This window comes from Chiloscyllium plagiosum, unplaced genomic scaffold (genome assembly GCF_037043375.1).
Source record: "Chiloscyllium plagiosum isolate Xiang-an unplaced genomic scaffold, Cpla_swu_hap1 HiC_scaffold_1, whole genome shotgun sequence".
Taxonomy (NCBI): Eukaryota; Metazoa; Chordata; class Chondrichthyes; order Orectolobiformes; family Hemiscylliidae; genus Chiloscyllium; species Chiloscyllium plagiosum.
The window spans coordinates 135537124-135556592 of record NW_028270139.1 but is presented as its reverse complement, the minus strand read 5'-3'; the positions used below and the strand labels follow the sequence as shown (position 1 = coordinate 135556592).

Below are 19469 nucleotides of genomic sequence, written 5' to 3'. Positions count from 1 at the left end.
ACCCTCCAAAGAGTAACCCACCCAGACTCATTCCCCTACCCTATTACTCTACATTAATCCCTGACTAATGCACCTAACCTACACATCCCTAAACACTATGGGCACTTTAGCACAACCTAACCTACACATCTTTAGATTGTGGGAGGAAACTGAAGCACCAGGAGGAAACACACACAGACACGGGGAGAATATGCAAACTCCACACAGACAGTTGCCCAAGGCTGGAATCGAACCCTGGTCCCTGGCGCCGTGAGGCAGCAGTGCTAACCAGCATTTCATATTAAACATTTGTTCATTAAGCATAACACTTATTTCCTGTCACACCTCTCTGTTCATATATTCCTGAAAAAATCCAGAGTGTGGAAAAATGAAGTTCACTTCTGTTTATAACACTGAGGATGATCTATTGATATAAATTCTTGATGGTGAGTGGTCCATCCATTAAGCACAGGTATTGTTCCATTGCCCCATCTGCTGGATACAAAGGCAAATGATTTTTCTTTCAGTGAAAAATTCTTTCCTTCAGTTTAAAGAGTTTTTAAAGAGTGTGACACTGCATTTTTTTAAAGTTTCAGTGCAATCACCAATCTTCATCCATATCATGGCTTCTCTTGGCCCTGCATATACTTTGAGAAATTCACTTTTAAACTCTTTTTCTGTCTTTTTGTTATCATTACTTTCTGAATTTAAGATTTAACTCTTAAATTACAATTATGTGACATCACAGTGAATATGAAATGCATGAATTTTAAATTACAATGTAGTTCTGCAATATTAGCTTTGGATTTCAAAGTTTGGGTGAAGATTTGTAGCTCGGGTGCTCGTGGTTCTGTTCGCCGAGCTGGAAATTTTTGTTGCAAACGTTTCGCCCCCTGTCTAGGTGACATCCTCAGTGCTTGGGAGCCTCCTGTGAAGCGCTTCTGTGGTGTTTCCTCCGGCATTTATAGTGGCCTGTCCCTGCCGCTTCCGGTTGTCAGTTTCAGCTGTCGGCTGTAGTGGCCGGTATATTGGGTCCAGGTCGATGTGTTTGTTGATGGAGTTTGTGGATGAGTGCCATGCTTCTAGGAATTCTCTGGCTGTTCTTTGTTTGGCTTGCCCTATAATGGTAGTGTTGTCCCAGTCGAATTCATGTTGCTTGTCGTCTGCGTGTGTGGCTACTAGGGATAGCTGGTCGTGTCGTTTCGTGGCTAGTTGATGTTCGTGGATGCGGATCGTTAGCTGTCTTCCTGTTTGTCCTATATAGTGTTTTGTGCAGTCCTTGCATGGGATTTTGTACACTACATTAATTTTGCTCATGCTGGGTATCGGGTCCTTCGTTCTGGTGAGTTGTTGTCTGAGGGTGGCTGTTGGTTTGTATGCTGTTATAAGTCCTCGTGGTCGCAGTAGTTGGATATCTTCACCTAAATCAAGGCGAATTTCAATTGTGCGAATTTAATGACTCTATTTCCTGTTCTCACATGAATTAAAATTTTACAGAAAAAAATGACTCAACACTTGAGTTAATATATATTATTGATTTTTTTTTGGGAATAAATCTCATCACTCTGCCCCTCTCCCCACCCAAAACCTTCCCCTTACACCCACCGCCAGTCCTGAAGAAGGGTTACACCCAAAACGTTGATTTCTTCACCTCATGATGCCAAGCTTGTTATGTTCTTCCAGCCTCCTGCGTGTCTATCTTGGATTCCAGCATCTGCAGATTTTTTTTGTCTCTTAGGGAAGCAGTGATAATAATTGCAGATATTGATTAAGTCCTCTAATTCTCTACAACTCCGATTCATTCAAACATAAGAATTATGAACAGGATAGCCCATTCAGGCACTAGGATCTGCTTTGAGTTTGACCTGATGCCAACTTCAAATCTGCAATCCTGATTATCTTATTAAGTAAAGGGCAAAAGATTCTATTAACAATTGCCTGAAAAATATTCAAGAACTCTATTTCTGCCACATCTTCAGGAAGGGAGTTCTAAAGTTCACTTGCCTTTATCAATCGTTCCATAGATCAAAGGACATCGGGGTGAAGTTAGAGCTGAACAAAACTTTGGTTAGGCCACAGTGAGAGTAGTGTACAGTTCTGGTTGCCATATGATAGGGAAAATGAGATTGCACTAGATAGGGTGCAGAGGAGATAAACCAGGATGTTGCCTGGGACGCAGCATTTTAGCGAGAAGTGAAGCTTGATAAACTTGGATTTTCTTTAGAGTTGAGAAAGCTGAGGGGGAACTTGATCTGGATGAAGAAATTGAGGGTGTTGTTGCCAAGTTTTTTAATTGCCTATCTTTAGGTGCCTTTGAAAAGGGCCTTCTTGAACTACTGTAGTTCACCTGCTGTGGGTTGACCCACAATGCCCATAAGAAGGAAACTCTACAATTTTGATGGAGCGACAGCAAAGAAATGGTGATATATTTCCAAGTCAGAATGATGAGTGGCTTGAAAAGGAAGTTGAATGTGGTGGCGTTTCCATGTTTCTACTGTTCTCGTCCTTCTAGACGGAAGTGATCATGGGGTTGAAAGGTACTATTTAAGTATCTTTGGTGATTTTCCACAGTATATCTTGTAGATAGTAGCAGCAGTGTATACGGAGTGTTGATGGTGGAAAGAATAGATGCGATGCCAATCAAGCAGGCTGCTTTATCCCAGATGGTTTCAAGCTTCTTGAATGGGCAAATGGGAGTATTTCAACACACTTCTGACTTGTCTTGTAGATGGTGGAGGTGCTTTGGGGAGTCAGGCGGTGAGTTACATGCTGCAGTATTCCTAGCAGCTGACCTGCTCTTGTACTTCGTGTTTATGCAGGAAGTCAATTGAGTTTCTGGTCAATGGTAACCCAAAGGATGTTGATAGTGGGGGTATTCAGCAACGGTAACACCACTGAACATCAAGTGGCAGTGATTAGGTTGTCTTTAATTGGAGATGGTCACGGCCTGATATTTGCGTGGCACAAATATTACTTGCCACTTGTCAGTCCAAACCTGGATATTATCCAGATCATGTTGCATTTGAACATGGACTGCTGTAACATTGGAAGAGTCAGGAAGAGTGCTAAACATTGTGTAATCATTGGCAAAAGTCCCCTCTTCTGACCTTATGATAGAGAAAGGTCATTAATTAAGCAGCTGAAGATGGCTGGGCCAAGGACACTAACCTAGGGAACTCCTGCAGAGATGTGCTGGAGCTGAGGATGACTGACCTTCAATATCCACAACTGTCTTCCTATGTGCCAGGTATGACACTAACCAGCAGATAACACAAGGACAGGTGGAGGGATAGGCAGTGTTGAGGAACAGAGAGGCTGCAGAAAGACATGGACTAACTGTGAGATTGGGCAAAGAAGTGGCAGATGGAATTTGATGTGGAAAAATGTGAGGTTATGTACTTTGGTAGAAAGAGAGACATAGACTATTTTCTAAATGGAGAAAGGTCTCAGAAATCTGAAGAACAAAGGAATTTAGGAGTCCAAGTTCAAGATTCACTTAAAGTTGACAGTTAGAAGGCAAATTCAATGTTAGTATTCTATGCTGTACAACTCTATGACTCTACTCTGATGGTTGAATTATTTTAAAGAAATTCTTCAGAGTTCTATTTCACATCAATCCAAAACTATCAGCAAGACCCTTAAGATCATATATCTTGCAATTAAATCACATCTTACTTTTCTGAACTCCAGCAGATACTAGGAGAAAGTGAGGACTGCAGATGCTGGAGATCAGAGCTGAAAAATGTGTTGCTGGAAAAGCGCAGCTGGTCAGGCAGCATCCAAGGAGCAGGAGAATCGACATTTCGGGCATAAGCCCTTCTTCAGGAATGAGGAAGGTGTGCCAAGCAGGCTAAGATAAAAGGTCAGGAGGAGGGACTTGGGGGAGGGGTGTTGGGAATGCGATAGGTGAAAGGAGGTTAAGGTGAGGGTGGTAGGCCAGAGTGGGGTGGGGGCAGAGAGGTCGGGAAGAAGATTGCAGGTCAAGAAGGCAGTGCTGAGTCCGAGGGTGGGGATTGAGATAAGGTGGGGGGATGGGAAGTGAGGAAGCTGGAGAAATCTGCATTCATCCCTTGTGGTTGGAGGGTTCCGAGGCGGAAGATGAGGCGCTCTTCCTCCAGGCGTCGTGTTGCCATGGTCTGGCGATGGAGGCGGCCAAGGACCTGCATGTCCTTAGCGGAGTGGAAGGGGGAATTAAAGTGTTCTGCCATGGGGCGGTTGGGTTGGTTGGTCCAGGTGTCCCAGAGGTGTTCTCCGAAACGTTCCGCAAGTAGGCAGCCTGTCTCCCCAATGGAGAGGAGGCCACATCGGGTGCAGCGGATGCAGTAAATGGTGCGTGGAGGTGCAGGTGAATTTGTAATGGATATGGAAGGATCCCTTGGGGCCTTGGAGGGAAGTGAGGGGGGAGGTGTGGGTGCAAGTTTTGCATTTCTTGATCCGTTCTCTCAGCCTGCTCCTGCCCCTCCGAATTCCTCTCTGCATACCTCGACACAGTCCTGTCCCCCTTAGTCCAAGAACTCCCTACCTACATTCGGGACACCACCCATGCCCTCCACCTCCTCCATGATTTTCACTTCCCCGGTCCCCAACGCCTTATCTTCACCATGGACATCCAGTCCCTGTACACCTCCATCCCCTATCACGAAGGACTGAAAGCCCTCCGCTTCTTCTTTTCCCGCTGTACCAACCAGTACCCTTCCACTGACACGCTCCTTCGACTGACTGAACTGGTCCTCACCCTGAACAACTTCTCTTTCCAATCCTCCCACTTCCTCCAAATCAAAGGAGTAGCCATGGGCACCTGCATGGGCCACAGCTTTGCCTGCCTCTTCGTCGGATATGTGGAACAGTCCATCTTCCGCAGCTACACTGGCACCACCCCCCACCTTTTCCTCTGCTACATCGATGACTGTATCGGCGCTACCTCGTGCTCCCACGAGGAGGTTGAACAGTTCATCCACTTTACTAACACCTTCCACCCCAACCTCATATTTACCTGGACCGTCTCAGACTCCTCCCTCCCCTTCCTAGACCTCTCCATTTCTATCTCGGGTGACTGACTCAACACAGACATTTACTATAAACCAACCGACTCCCACAGCTACCTAGATTACACCTCCTCCCACTCTGCCCCCTGCAAAAACGCCATCCCATATTCCCAATTCCTTCGCCTCCGCCGCATCTGCTCCCAGGAGGACCAATTCCAATACCGAACAACCCAGATGGCCTCCTTCTTCAAAGACTGCAATTTCCCCGCAGATGTGGTTGACGATGCTCTCCACCGCATCTCCTCCACTTCCCGCTCCTCTCCCCGCCCCTCCAATCGCCACCAGGACAGAGCCCCACATGCATCTCCTCTCATACTTAAACACTTTATACTCACACAACACAAATATACACACTCACAATCCCCCACCCCAGACAGATAGACACACAAAAACCCACATGCACACATACACATATGTGGAGTGAATTTATACTTGCAAAGTTACATTGTACTTTGCTCAAAAACTACATGAATCCATGTAAGACTCTGTTAACTCACTTTTTAGATTAGAATCAGTCTCACCATTATGGCACAGACAGGGAACGCAGGGAGCGAACACCTTCAACATCTTATCTGGCTGAAACTAATTGTTACAGTTAACCTGAGAATGTAACTTTCTTTAAAAAAGGTTGTGAGATTTACATATGAAAGAAGTGAAACTATCATGGTCATTCCAATAGATGAGAGACTCAACAAACAAGGTATTTTTCAATGTATAATTTCAGTTACATCACACTGTAAACTTTTGCAATAAATTCTGTGTCTTACAATTGTGTCCTCCACAACCACCTGGTGAAGGAGCGGTGCTCCGAAAGCTAGTGCTTCCAATTAAACCTGTTGGACTATAACCTGGTGTTGTGTGATTTGTAACTTTGTATACCTTAATGACATGCCCTGATCAGAAGCCATCTATCAAATGCATATGTTAATTGTGTCGAACCAGTAATATTGCTTGAAGCTTAAATGTTTTTATTGGACAGTTATAGCTCTGCCTATTATCTCAGTGATGGGAGTTGGGTTAGCAGAATGAGACAGTATTCACGATACATTTGTCTTGAGACAAATCAGTCAGAGCAAATCCTTTGATCCAACCAGTCGATACGGACCATAAGCCCAAACTAAACTGTCCCACCTGTCCGTGCTTGGTCCAATTGCTCCAAACATTTTTATTCATGTACTTATCCAAATGGCTTTTAAACATTAAAGCTGTACCCGCATCCACCACTTTCTCTGGAAATTCATTCCTCACACAAACCATCCTCGGTGTACAAAAGTTGCATCTCATGTCTGTTTTAAAATCTCTCTCATCTTAAAATATGTCCCCTCGTTTTGAAATCCCCCACCGCAATGAAAAGACACCTGCTATTCATTTTACCCATATCCCTCATGACTTTATAAACCTCGAAAAGGTCACCACTCAACCTCCTATGCTCCAGTGAAGAAAAATCCCAACCTATCCAGCTTCTCCTTATAACTCAAACTGTCCATTCCCAATAATATCCTAGACAATCTTTTCTGAACCCTCTCCAGCTTAATAATATGACAGAGCGACCAGAATTGGACAGAGTACTCCAGAAAAGGCATCACACCAATGCCTTGTACAACCTCCACATTATGTCCCAACGTCTATACTCAAAGGCCCGAACAATGAAGACAAGCATGCTAAATGCCTTCTTAGCCAACATCTACATGTGATGTAAACTTCAAAGAATTATGTACCTGAATCCCAAGGTGCTATAACACTACCCAAAACCCTACTTTTAATTGTCTGTAAGTCCTGTCCTTGTTTGTTTTACCAAAATGCAATACCTCGCATTTATTCAAATTAAACTCCATCTGCCACCCCTTAGTCCAATGACCCAGTAGATCAAGATCTCTTTTGTAATCTTAGATAACCCTCACTGTCCATTATACCACCAATTTTGGTGTCATTAGCAAACTTACTAACCATGCCTTTTATATTCTCATTCAAATCATTTATGTAAATAATAAACAAAAGTGAACCCAGTACCGATCCCTGTGGAATACTGTCGGTAACAGGCCTCCAGTCCAAAACACAATCCTCCACTATTGCATTCTCTCTCGTCATTAAGCCTATTTCGTACCCAATTTGCAAGCTCACCCTGAATCCATCTAACTTTACTAAGTCTATCAGGCAGAACTTCCTCAAAGGCTTTACTAAAATCTAAGTAAACAACTTCTACCACTCTGCCCTCTGGTTACTTCCTCCAAAACTTCAATCTTAAAATCATTCCTCAATAATGTCAACTGGCCAGAAAGTAGCAATCTTAGGATGTGAGAAGAAGAAATATTGAATTGTTGGGATGGGAATGCAGTTGATTTGGGGTGGGAGAGGGGTGGTGAATGGAAGAGTGGTCAGAAAAAATAAATAAGGAAGATTTTGTTCAGATTTAACTTTGTGCACTTTAATTCATTTTCCAATTTTTATACACAAATGCCCAGATTTCTGGGAAGTTAACTACTCCAAGTCCAGACCATTGTTTTCATGTAACTTCTAAAAATATCTTTTATATTTTCCAAAGATCAGGGCACCATTTCTGCACACACTCATGCTCTAGCAGGTACAAGTTATTAAAGCAGGGCCATAGCCTGTACTTATTAAGACAATGATCTCGAGCCTACAACATTTCAGTATTTTTAACGCCATAACTAACACTTAAAGAGTTCATTTCAGAATAGGATATTTTCAACAGGCAAAAATGAATCATTGAAATTAATATTCTCCCTTTTAAATTTCATTTAAAAAGTGCACTTTGATTAGTACTTCTAATTTATTCTGCAGTTACTTAATGAGAGTCTATATACTACTCTCAAATTTTCAGATTGCCTAGTTCCTTGTGCCTTTTCTTTGAAAATCTGATGTCGTTGACTTTCGATCTTTCTATCATGCGCCATTCATCAAAACATATTATATTTTACTTAGTGTTGTAATCAAGTAGGTCCACACTGGGTATAATACAGCGAGAGGGAAAGTAAAGCTCTTTCTAATTCAATTTCCAACTACCGAGCAGCAAACTGTATGAAAGTGTGAAATTTTACATTCTCAGCACCAGCTATACTTTGTGATAATCCCAATAAGATTACCAAATTTAGGGCAGCTTTAATTATGTTACCAAACATATCACCACTTCCGGCTTGATTTGAATCCAGGCCAGAAGTATAAAGGATATTACTCTGCACTGCAATGTATCACAATCCAATAATATTATTACAGAATAATTGAAAGAGTTGCACAGACTTGAGGACAGGTTTGGGAGGAAATAAAATTCCAAAACAAGTTTGCTCCACATTTGGTGTCACAACAAAATACTTGATGGAAAGTAACGAGGGTGAATATCTCAAGTATATCCCTAGTGGCTGTTGAGAATGATGCAGAAATTGCAAAGAGCTAGATGTGCAAAGGCTTCATGTAGCATAGTGCCCAATTCAATTTCTTTCAATGTTAGAAACAAATTTAGGGAGAGTACTTTTCCAGCCTGATAAACTAACCATTTATATTAAGCTGGTCTGATGTTACCTCTGAAGCTAGTGAAAAGCATTAATTTGCACAGATCTCATTTCCACAGCAAAATCGCCTGAATCATCAATTGCTCATTTCCAAATAACCAGTTTGATGCTGTGCATCTTTTCATATTAGACATAACTGCAGGGGAAAAAATATCAAAACTTGAAAGTTTCAGTAAAGAATCGGAAAGGGGGCAAAACAAAAACAAAAACAAAAATCAGAAATATATAAAATGGACTAAAACAATGTCATAAAATAGTTAATTTTCTGAATTAGGTTTCGGGGAAAAACAATTCAATAAATTTCCAGCCAAAAATATGCAGTTTTCATGACAAATGCCATCAAACCATACATTAATAGTCAGACTAACATCAACTTAACTCAAATAATCAATGTCAAATCTAAAACAAAAACATCAAAAAAAATATACAAGTCAATAGTGCAAATATAGCACAGATTGTGCACAAAGGTTGTATGATTAGTGATGTCTCATTAGTTTTGTACAAGTAGTGAGGAAATACCGAAGAATCAATATATACTTCACTTAATCTGGCACCAAATGGAAACCAAAACTGTGTACAATCTACAAGTTAACATACTTAACCATCATATTCATGTGTAGGTTCATTTTGAATTTATGTAAGTATGAAGAAAAAATATTTTGCACATTGAATCCATGTTCCCATGGCAAGGCAAACAAACAGGAAAATACTGAGATGTTCTATGGCGGAAATGTAGTTAACATTCAAATTTCCATAGCTACATCATTATCCATTAGTATACCACAATCTTGCACAGATAAACACATTGATTGCTGCAATCACCACAATATAAATACAAGGATATAATTTGAAAGATAGGACATGCTGCTTCTTTTTAATTTAACCACTTAAAAATGAATTTAGCAATACCTGAGTGTATTCCTAAAACCTGATCCACAAAACATATGCAAACAAACACAGAGTAAAACATAATCTGTTTGGGGTGTGCAGGAATAAACAATGCCAATGTAGTCTAACATCCATACTATTTATTAAAAATGCCTACATTATAAATAAGTAGATGCACTATATGACAGATTTAACACCTTAAGGATGCAAAAGGAATTTAGAGTGTCCAAAATGAGCTAAAATATTCTTTGGTTTGGCGCATTTATCTAATTCCTCTGATAGTGAACCTCCTAGAATTCATCCAAAATCAGTTTTACTGGATACAACAAGATTGGGTTTTGAAGTTAAATCCAATTTTGAAAGATTTGAAGATAACTTGGTTCGGTATTATAGATTTGTGGTAATACAAATGCTTCAAACTAATAATGGTAACGCATCAATTTCCATACACTGACCTGGAAGTCAGTTGTAAGCATTTTAGAAAACAGACCGATCACCACCAAGGCTAATGTTTTTCTGTTGCTTTGTTCAGTTATAAAAACAATATTATTTCACATCACAACATTTCTTTTATAACTGCATTTTCAAAGAAACAGTTCTTTCATATTGTTTCCAAGCTTCTGGAATGGTGGGATTCCTGGCATAACAGAAAATATTATTCCATTTCTGTAGCACAATACAATCTACAATTCTTCTGCAGTATTACTCGATTCCTCTAGGTGTAGTTACAACTGATTTCAAAAATCAAACAAAGTTAAACAAATTCTGATATCATAAGCATTTTATTAGATGAAGCTATTTAATTCTGGACTTCTGCCACTTGTTCCTTCACTGATTTTTCTTTTGCTTTTTGGTGTTCGACAACTTTCTCTTCTTTACGCAACAGTTCTAAAATCTCTGCAACCTGGTTGGTAGAGATATCTATGTCTTCCTTATCAATTAACTTCACCACCTGCAATGACACAAATGAGTTCGGAAATCAGTGACTCCACAAGGCATTTACTTGTTAACTTTTGACAATCAATATTTACCTTTAAACAATGTTCAAGAATTGGTACATTGTCTCGAATTCGTACAACATCATTTCAATCAAGCAATGAATGGCACTTATGAAACTTTTCATTAGATTATACTTTGTAATGATTTGCATTGCAGGGCTTTCACAAAATTTAAAAATTAAGATGTACAGGGGAACCTCGATTATCCGAAAACCAATTCGCCGAAAATTGGATTATCCAAAGGAGATCTCATGGTCCTGACAGAAACATTCTATCAAAGAAGTGTCCAACAATGAACATGTCTTTTGTTTACAGGATTAAAAGTGCTGAAAACAGTCCTGGACTAATGGGAGCCCAGGCACTTCCTCTAAATGACTGACCTCCCGTCCTCTCTCTCCCCACACATTCCCTGGAGTTCTACGCAGCTGTGTACCCTAAACACCTCCATTTCCCAGATAATCTCTCTACAGGGCAGAGGTGGAACCTATCAAATAATTGCGGTGAAAAGGTGTGCATGTATATACACGCACACTATTTGGAGACTCACCTCCCCCACCCGCCACCCTAAAGACAAAAGGCAGTAGCAGCAGCAGTCTTGTTGTTGGTGTCCAATCCGGCTGCTCCAGAGAGGGGCGGGGGCGGAAGTTGGTCGTGCGGGTGGGAGGCGGTGTTGGACAGGTGGGGGGGGGGGGGGGGGGTTGCTGTTGGACACAGTTTGGGAGTGGGGGGGGGGGGGGGGGGAGAACGGTATTTGACAGTGTTGGGGGCGGGGATGGATTGGGCTTGGGGGGGCGGGCGAGGTCTCAAGTGCGCTGTGCTGCTGGTAGTCTTCTGAATGAGGAGCAGACTTAATAGAAAACTCAGAGCCCCGGAGGAAAGGCATTGAATCAATTAACCGAATAATCAATTATCCGAACGAAATAGTGCCCATCCATCTCGTTTGTATAATCGAGATTCTTCTGTATTTCTGGACAGAGTATAAGGAGGGGAAGAAACAGCAGAAAATGTTTAATTAACTATGATGGCTATCGTAACTTTCACTTGTTGAATAAAGTCCACTATTTACATAACAATAAGCATTTATGGTATCCAATAGAGAAAGTGTACAATCCAGGTCAGAATTAGTAATTAGATGGTGAAAGGAGTTTGATCAGGAAGAGGTCACAAATTACTTAAAGGAGAAATCATGTTTAACTAACTTGAAGTATTTTTTAAGATTTAACAGAAAGGCACAATGACAGCAATGCCACTGATAGCGTTGGGGACAGGACAGAGGGAGAAAAAGATGTGGAAAGGGGAAAGACAAGAGATGAGACAGAGAAGAGGGAAGTTTGGCGGTATGGTGATGATCAGTCATATAACGTTCATTACCTATCCCTCACAACTGAACTGTTTCAATTGTGCACATCTTTTCTGCACCTCATGTCACTGGAATTGAACGCACTGATGTAATGTTTCCAGATTGGCGTACATCACAGTCACAACTGATGTCTGATGTTACCAGACACTGGCTTTACCTGATAGCAATGCAAACATGTATGCACCTGAAAAACTCAAACTGTTTGATATGTGATACCCATGTATAGGTTAGACCTCTAATGAACTCTGCTAAACAGTTTCTTAGTTACACATTTCCTCGAACTTAAGAGATGGAAGAAGAGAAAATTGCAAAAATAAATCATTTTCCTCAAAAAAAGGTTTACTAGCACCACTTTATTTAAGTCTAGTATAGTATTGGAAGTTTGTGTTTTATAATTTATTTCGACTTACTTTTATAACATCATTGATATCAATTCTGCCATCCTTGTTTTCATCCAGGGATTCAGCAATCTTCTGTAATTTGTGCTGTGGGATATTCTGGATCTGCCTCATTGCGCTGATTAGTTCATTGATGCTGATGATATTTTCCCTAAAGGTGAAATACAAACTGCATATAGGAAAAAATTAAAGTTAATTGCAAGTTATCATGAACAGCAGACAAGGGGGCCATGTAGCAGAATCCAAAATTTCAGATTTGCTCATCTATTATCCCAATGACAGACACCAGAAGTTATGTTGATAGGCATTTAACCAGAATACCATCCACAACTTCAAAGTGGAAGCTAATCGAATTTCTAATCAACAATTGATACAAAGGGAGTTACAGTACTTTATCTGATTTATTTATTTATTGTCGCACATGTCTAAGTATGGTGAAAAACTTTGTTTACAAGCAGTACAGGCAGATCATAATAACCACAGCTCATTGGGTGAAAAAAAAAGATTTAGGTTACATTGCACAGGGCATGTGTGAGGCAAGATCAGTATTATTTGAAGTTAGGGAGTCCATTCATCAGCCTAATAACTGCCAAGAAGCTGTTTCTGAACCTGCTGTTTTGTGCGTTTATCCTTCTGTACCTTCAGCCTGATGGGAAAGGTTATAGAGGTGGGATGGATCGTTGATGATATTGGCAGCCTCACTGTGGCAATGAGCCGTGTAAATGGAGTCTGTGGATAGAAGGTTGGCTTCCTTGATGGTCTGAGCTGTGCATACAACCTCTGTAGTTTCTTATTGTCTGAGGCAGAGCCGTTACCATAGCAGGTAATTATGCACCCAGACAGTGGTTTTCAGTGGTGAGTCTGTAAAAGTTGGTGAGGGTCCTTATGGACATGCCAAATTTCCTGAGCCTAAGGTGATGTTGTTGTGCTTTCTTGACCATTACATTTAATTACAGTAATTAAAGACTAGTAATCAATAGGCTGCTATATCCTCTCGCTTGCTAAGCGATCATTTCCCCTGAACCCTTCCTCCCCGATTACAGGGCATTGAAGGTAGGGGGGGGTGTGAGAGTGTGAGAGTGTGAGAGAGTGAGAGAGTGAGAGAGTGAGAGAGTGAGAGAGAGAGAGAGAGAGAGAGTGTGAGGGAGAGAGAGAGAGAGTGTGAGAGAGAGAGAGAGAGAGAGAGTGTGAGAGAGAGAGAGAGAGAGAGAGAGAGAGAGAGAGAGAGTGTGAGAGAGAGAGAGAGAGAGAGAGAGAGAGAGAGAGAGTGTGAGAGAGAGAGTGTGAGAGAGAGAGTGTGAGAGAGAGAGAGTGAGAGAGAGAGAGAGAGTGTGAGAGAGAGAGAGAGAGAGAGAGAGAGAGAGAGAGAGAGAGAGAGAGAGAGAGAGAGAGAGAGAGAGAGTGTGTGTGTGTGTGTGTGTGTGTGTGTGTGTGTGTGAGAGAGAGCGAGCGCGCGCGAGAGAGCAAGATTGAAAAAGGAACTTCAACAGCTCTTTAACAGAATAAATCAATTAATGACATAAATGCATGTTAATGCAGATCTTCATAGCCATTACAAGATATGATTACAAGGCACTAAATAATCAGGGTTTGTTTTCATTTGATCATGGGAATGTGAGCATCACTGGTGAGGCCTGCATTTACTACCCACGAAAAGAAGGCAGTTACCATCCCAAAAGGGCACTGAATCAGATGGGTTTATCCCATGCTTGCCATCGAATTAATTGGCATAATTAGACTCTTAATTCCAGATTTTCATCAATTTCAAATTCTATTTACCATGGCAGGATTTACAGCATTACCAAGGTACCTGGATGAAATAGTCTAGCGACAATACTACCAAGCCATCACCTCTCAGGCATGTGACTTTGCGAAAGGACAGGTAGGAAGGAAACAATGGTGGGGTTGCATTGTTGGTACAGGATGAAATAAGTACAAAAGCAGGAATGACTTGGGAACAGGAGGCATAGAATCTATATGGAGGGCAAAAAATTAAAAGGGGAAGATGGCATTGATAGGAGTAATCTATATGCTCCCTAACAGTAGCTATATGGTGGAAAAAGAAAAGATTGTGAGACCTGTAACAAAGGCAGTATTTCATTACAATCTTCATGTAAATTGAGACAGGCAGTCAGGTTGGCAGAGGTAGCCATGAGGGAAAATTCAGAGTGGGTATTCAGGTAATTTTACGAGAACAATCTGGTGATGTGCAACGAAGTTGGTTTAATGATGTTAGAGTAAGAGAGCCCCAAGGAAACGGTGACCATATCATGATAGAATTTATCATTTTAATTACAGTGGGAGGAAACAACTGTCCTAAGCTTAAATAAGGGCAATTACAAAGAAAGAGAGGTCAAAGTTGGCTACAGTGGGCTGGAAAAGGAGTTCAGCTACTTAGATGATTGGAATACAAGAGACATTTAAGAAAATGATGAATGGCTTACAGCAAAGATATATCCCAATGAGGAAGAAGAATTCTAGGAAGGAGGTAGCTAACTACAGTTCACCAGGAAAGTAAAGGATAGCATTAAATTGAAATAAAAATGTGTGGCAAAGGATAGAGGATTGGGAATGTTTTCAAACTGAACAAAAGATGGCCAAAACAAGAAAATGAGGGTGAAGGTAAACTTGGAAGGTGGATAGTGAGAGCTTCTTAAAATGTACAAAGGCAGTAGCCAAAATAAACGTAACTCTCTTACAGAAGTGAGGCTAAAGAAAATGGTGAACCAAGAAATAGCAGTTATTGACTAAATGCTTTGCATCAATCTTTACAGTAGAAGACACTAACAGTTTTCCAAAATTACTAACTGATCAAGATGCAAAAGGAGAACAGAAAATAAATGCAACAGCTAATCGCTAGACAAGTAGTACTAGTGAATCTAATGGGACTAAAGACTGATAAGTATCCAAGACCTGATGAGATCCATCCGAGGAAATTAAAGGAATAAGCTACAGAGATAGTGAAGGCACTGGCAGTAATCAAGACTCCTTAGATTCTGGAATAGTCAGAGACAATTGGAAAACTACTAATGTAATATATTTATTTAAAAAGCAAAAAGGAGACAAAAAAAAAACACACTTACATGCCAGTTTGCTTAACATCCGTCCTTGAGAAAATGTTAGAGGATGTAACAGCAGAGCATTTAGAAATACAATGTGGTCAAGCATAGTCAGCATGCCTTCACGAAGGAGAAATCATGCCAGACCAATTTATTAGAATTCTTCGCGGTAACAAGCAGGACATATAAAGGGGAAGCAGTAGATATAAAAATGATTTGGATTTTCAGCAAGCATTTGATAAGGCACCACTCATTAGTCTATTCAATACGATAACAGCCTTTGGTTTTGGGGTAATGCATTAGTATGAATAGAGAATTGGCTCACTAATCAAAGACAAAGTTAGAGTAAGAGGGCATTTTCAGATGGCAACCTGAAACGAATGGAGTGCCACGGGGTCCACAATTATTTGCAATATATTTTAATCATCAGGATGAAGAAGTATATGTGCTTACCCAGATTTGTAGATGAAAAAAATAGGTGGGAAGGCAAGTGGCAAGGATGAAAGTCAGCAGAGGGAGATCGCCAAATTAAGCAAATAGGTAAAAAAGATGGCTGACAGGAAGATGGAAAGTAATGTTGCAAAATGTGAAGTTATGCATTTTGACAGGAAGAATAGAGGAGCTGAATATTAGTTAAATGAAGAAAAGCTACAGAACAGAGGTATTTACACATCTTCATCCATTAATCAATAAAGGCTAGCACGCAAGTTAAGCAGTTTATAGGGATGGCAAATGGAATGTTAGTCTTTAATTCAAAAGGCGTGAAGTAGAAACATAGGCAGGTTTGCTCTAAGTATACAAGGAGGAATTTCTTCTCTCACAGGGTAGTGAATCTGCAGAATTATTTACAGCAAAGGGCTGTTGAGACTGTTGAGTATATCCAAGGTGGAAATGGATACATTTTAGTCAATAAGGGAATCAAGGCTTATAGGGAAAAGGCAAGAATGTGGAGTTGAATGGAAGAGCAGAATCAATGAGCCAAATGACCTACTTCTGCTTCTATTGCACTCTCTTTTCTTTCCCTGAATACAGATAGGCCCACGTAACAATTTTATGAACTTACAAACACGGGACAGAAGTTGTCTCTCTAAGTCTGTCCATCATTCAATAAGATCATGATATAAATTTAACCTTAAATCTGGATTACTGCATATCCCTGAACCTTTCATCCCCTTGGTGATGCAGAATCTATATACTTAGTGCCTTTGGGCTTTCTATACTCCCATGAATCCCAGCATGGACCATCACTCCTGGATCAAATCTTTATTCGCCTAAAAGCAAGAGCTTGTTTTTTGTAATTTGTGCAATAATCAGATAAAATGTAACATATGAAAGAATATAAGATACAAGATCAGATGTAGGCCGTTGAGCCCCTCAAATCTCCCCAATTTTATAAGATCAAGGGCTGATCTGCCCTTGGTCTCAAGTTGCCTTCCATACCAGCTTCTCATAGGCCTCAACTCAAATATTTTAAACATTCATCTCATCTTTTAACAGTTTCAGAGATCGAGCCTCCATAACTTTCTGGGATAGAGAATTCCAGACATTCACTACCTGCTGGGAGAAGAAATTCCATCACACCCAAGTCGTAACGTCTCCTTATTTTGCTATATGTTCCCTCAGGAGACACAATGGATCGAGGAAAGAATGCTACCTCAAGCATAGTATGTGTCTCATCACTTTTGACAGGAGGAAAAATATATACTCCATCAGATGGCTGCTCAAGCTAACAATTATGAGATTTACTAGATAGGAAAATAAGATTTATCTTCAGTGAGCAACACAAAACTAATTAGTAAAGCAAAGTTTCAATGTCCCAACTTGACACCAAAGGACCTCTGACTTACGTTTTGGGCTCCAGATTATGTGACCTTGCGAGATACCAAATCTGGAGATATCGCAGTGCCTTAGCAATACTGCATTACAAATTTGCTCTTATCAATTTTCTTATCAATGCATTTGATACAAAATTGGCTCCAAGGTCGGAGACAGAGGTTGGAGGGTGCTTTTAATACCGGAGTCCTGTGACCAGTGGTGTACTGCAACGATCGGAGCTGGGTCCACTGCTTTTCATCATTTACGTGAATTATTTGGATGCTAACATTGGAGGTGTGGCTAGTAAGTTTGCAGATGACACCGCAGTGGACAGCGAAGGAAGTTACCTCAGAGTACAACGGGACCTTGACCAGGTGGGCCGATGGGCCAAAGTGTGGCAGATGGAGTTTAATCGAGATAAATGTCAGGTGCCACATTTTGTTATAAATGATACACTTAATGGTAAGAACCTTAGGAGTGTCACTGAATAAAGAGACCTTTCAAGGCTCATAGTTCCTTGAAAGTGGAGTTGCAGGTAGACAGGGTAGTGAAGGCGGTGCTTGGTACTCTTGCTTTTACTGGTCAACGCATGGACTTTAGGAGTTGGGATGTAATGTTGCAGCTGGACAGGACATTGCTGAGGCCACTTTTGGAATATGGTATTCAATCCTGGTCTCCCTGCTATAAGAAAGACATTATGAAACTTGAAAGGGTTCAGAAAGGATTTACAAGAATGTTGCCAGGGTTAGAGTGTTTGCTATAGGGAGAGGCAGAATAGGTTGAGGCCGTTTTTCCTGGAGCATCAGAGGTTGAGAGGTGACCTTATACAAGTTTATAAAATCATGAGGGGCATGGATAGGGTGAAAAATCAAGGTCTTTTTCCCTGGGTAATGGAGTCCAAAACTAGATGGCATAGGTTTAAGGTGAGAAGGGAAGGATTTAAAAGGGGCCTAAAGGACAACTTTTTCATACAGAGGATGGCGCATCTATGGAATGAACTGCCAGAGAAAGTGATGGAGGCTGTACAATTACAACATTTAAAAAGGCATCTGGATGGGTATATGAATAGGAAGGGTTTAGAGGAATATGGACCAAATGTTGGCAAGTGTGACTAGATTAAATTTAGGAAATCTGGTCGGCATGCACAAATTGGACCAAAGGGTCTGTTTTCTTGTTGCACATCTCTATGACTCTAATTAAGATTGAAATATTAGGATTTCTTTCGGTCCACAAGGCAGACAGCAAGTATTTTACATTACCAACATAAGTATAATAAGCTATTTATGTAGCATAATACCCTGTATGGGGTGTTGCATCACTATCCAGTCGATCATCCAGCACCTCTTTGCCCTTCTCCAACTCAACAATGAGCGTGTCAATTCGGCTAATCATTCGGTTTACTCTCTTTGTTAAGCGTTTGCTAGCTTTGGACTCTTCTACAACAGTCTCCTTTCCAGTTTTGGAAAATTCCTTCTTAATCTCTTCTAAATCCTAGAATGCAATACAAAAATAAAGACACCCTTAATAGAGACTTCAACAAAATCTGTGATCCTGTGGCAAAATGGCTAAAGTTAAAGTCACACATTCATCTCATACCAATGATATTTGGAGAACAATCATGTCACAGCAAGCTCAGCAAAGAGTGGGCACATTTACAATAAATTCAGCACTGTACACGATAGAAAAGTGCCTCAGTGGATCTCAACAATTTAAGGATAATTCTGTTTCTTTTCGCAAAGTGCTCAGTCCAGTCAGAAGCTACTCTTGAATTTGTAAACTCACGTCACTTCAAGTAAATCATTCAAAATTCAATGAGGGCAAATAAATACAAATATTTAATTTTGATAATTACCTCATTATACTCTTGTACATCTCCCTTCAATTCCTCTAGCTCTTCCTTCTCTTTGGTGAGTAGTTTCTTCTGTTCCTTCAACTTGGTACAAGCATCACTAATCATATCTATTTCCTCTTTTGTAATCTCTTCACCCTAAAAAGTAAGCCAGTGAATTATAATTTAAAGTTTGAGGACAGTTTCATGTTTGAAATATTAATGGTCTTGTTGAACCAAGATGTCTCAAGGAATATGCAATTACAACCTTTTACTGTATCCTTCACTTCTAAACTTAAAAGAAAGTAACTTGGAGAGCGAACACAGTGAAGCCAACAGATATCTGGGACCGGAGGAATATGGACCCAGTAGTATATCTGCTTAACCATTGACAGAGGTTGAAAATTAAACAAGGCAGAAAGTAGAATGAATGAAGATGGATGGATAAGTAAATAAATAAAGCACAGAAAGAGAATGAAATAATAAATTGAGAGAAACAAGTCTAACACACAATCTCAACAATTCATAATATACAGGAAGGAGACGGAATACTTAATTTTTCCTCTTTTAGG

At 40.4% G+C, this 19469-nt stretch overlaps 1 protein-coding gene across 2 annotated transcripts in view; it reads right to left on the bottom strand.

Moving 5' to 3' along the window:
- Nucleotides 1–8717: 8717 nt before the first annotated feature.
- The window catches only part of letm1 (leucine zipper-EF-hand containing transmembrane protein 1), a 90042-nt gene continuing 79290 nt past the window's right edge, over nt 8718–19469 (bottom strand). The window contains exons 11-14 of one of the 2 annotated variants that reach the window (XM_043711899.2): nt 18922–19056; nt 18367–18560; nt 12208–12364; nt 8718–10391 (exon numbers count right to left, since the gene is read on the bottom strand). In XM_043711899.2, coding sequence (XP_043567834.2) covers nt 10239–10391; nt 12208–12364; nt 18367–18560; nt 18922–19056 — 639 coding nt within the window. In that variant the 3' untranslated portion in view covers nt 8718–10238. The remainder of the gene's footprint in view (nt 10392–12207; nt 12365–18366; nt 18561–18921; nt 19057–19469) is intronic. The other variant, XM_043711983.2, reaches the window with a different exon arrangement.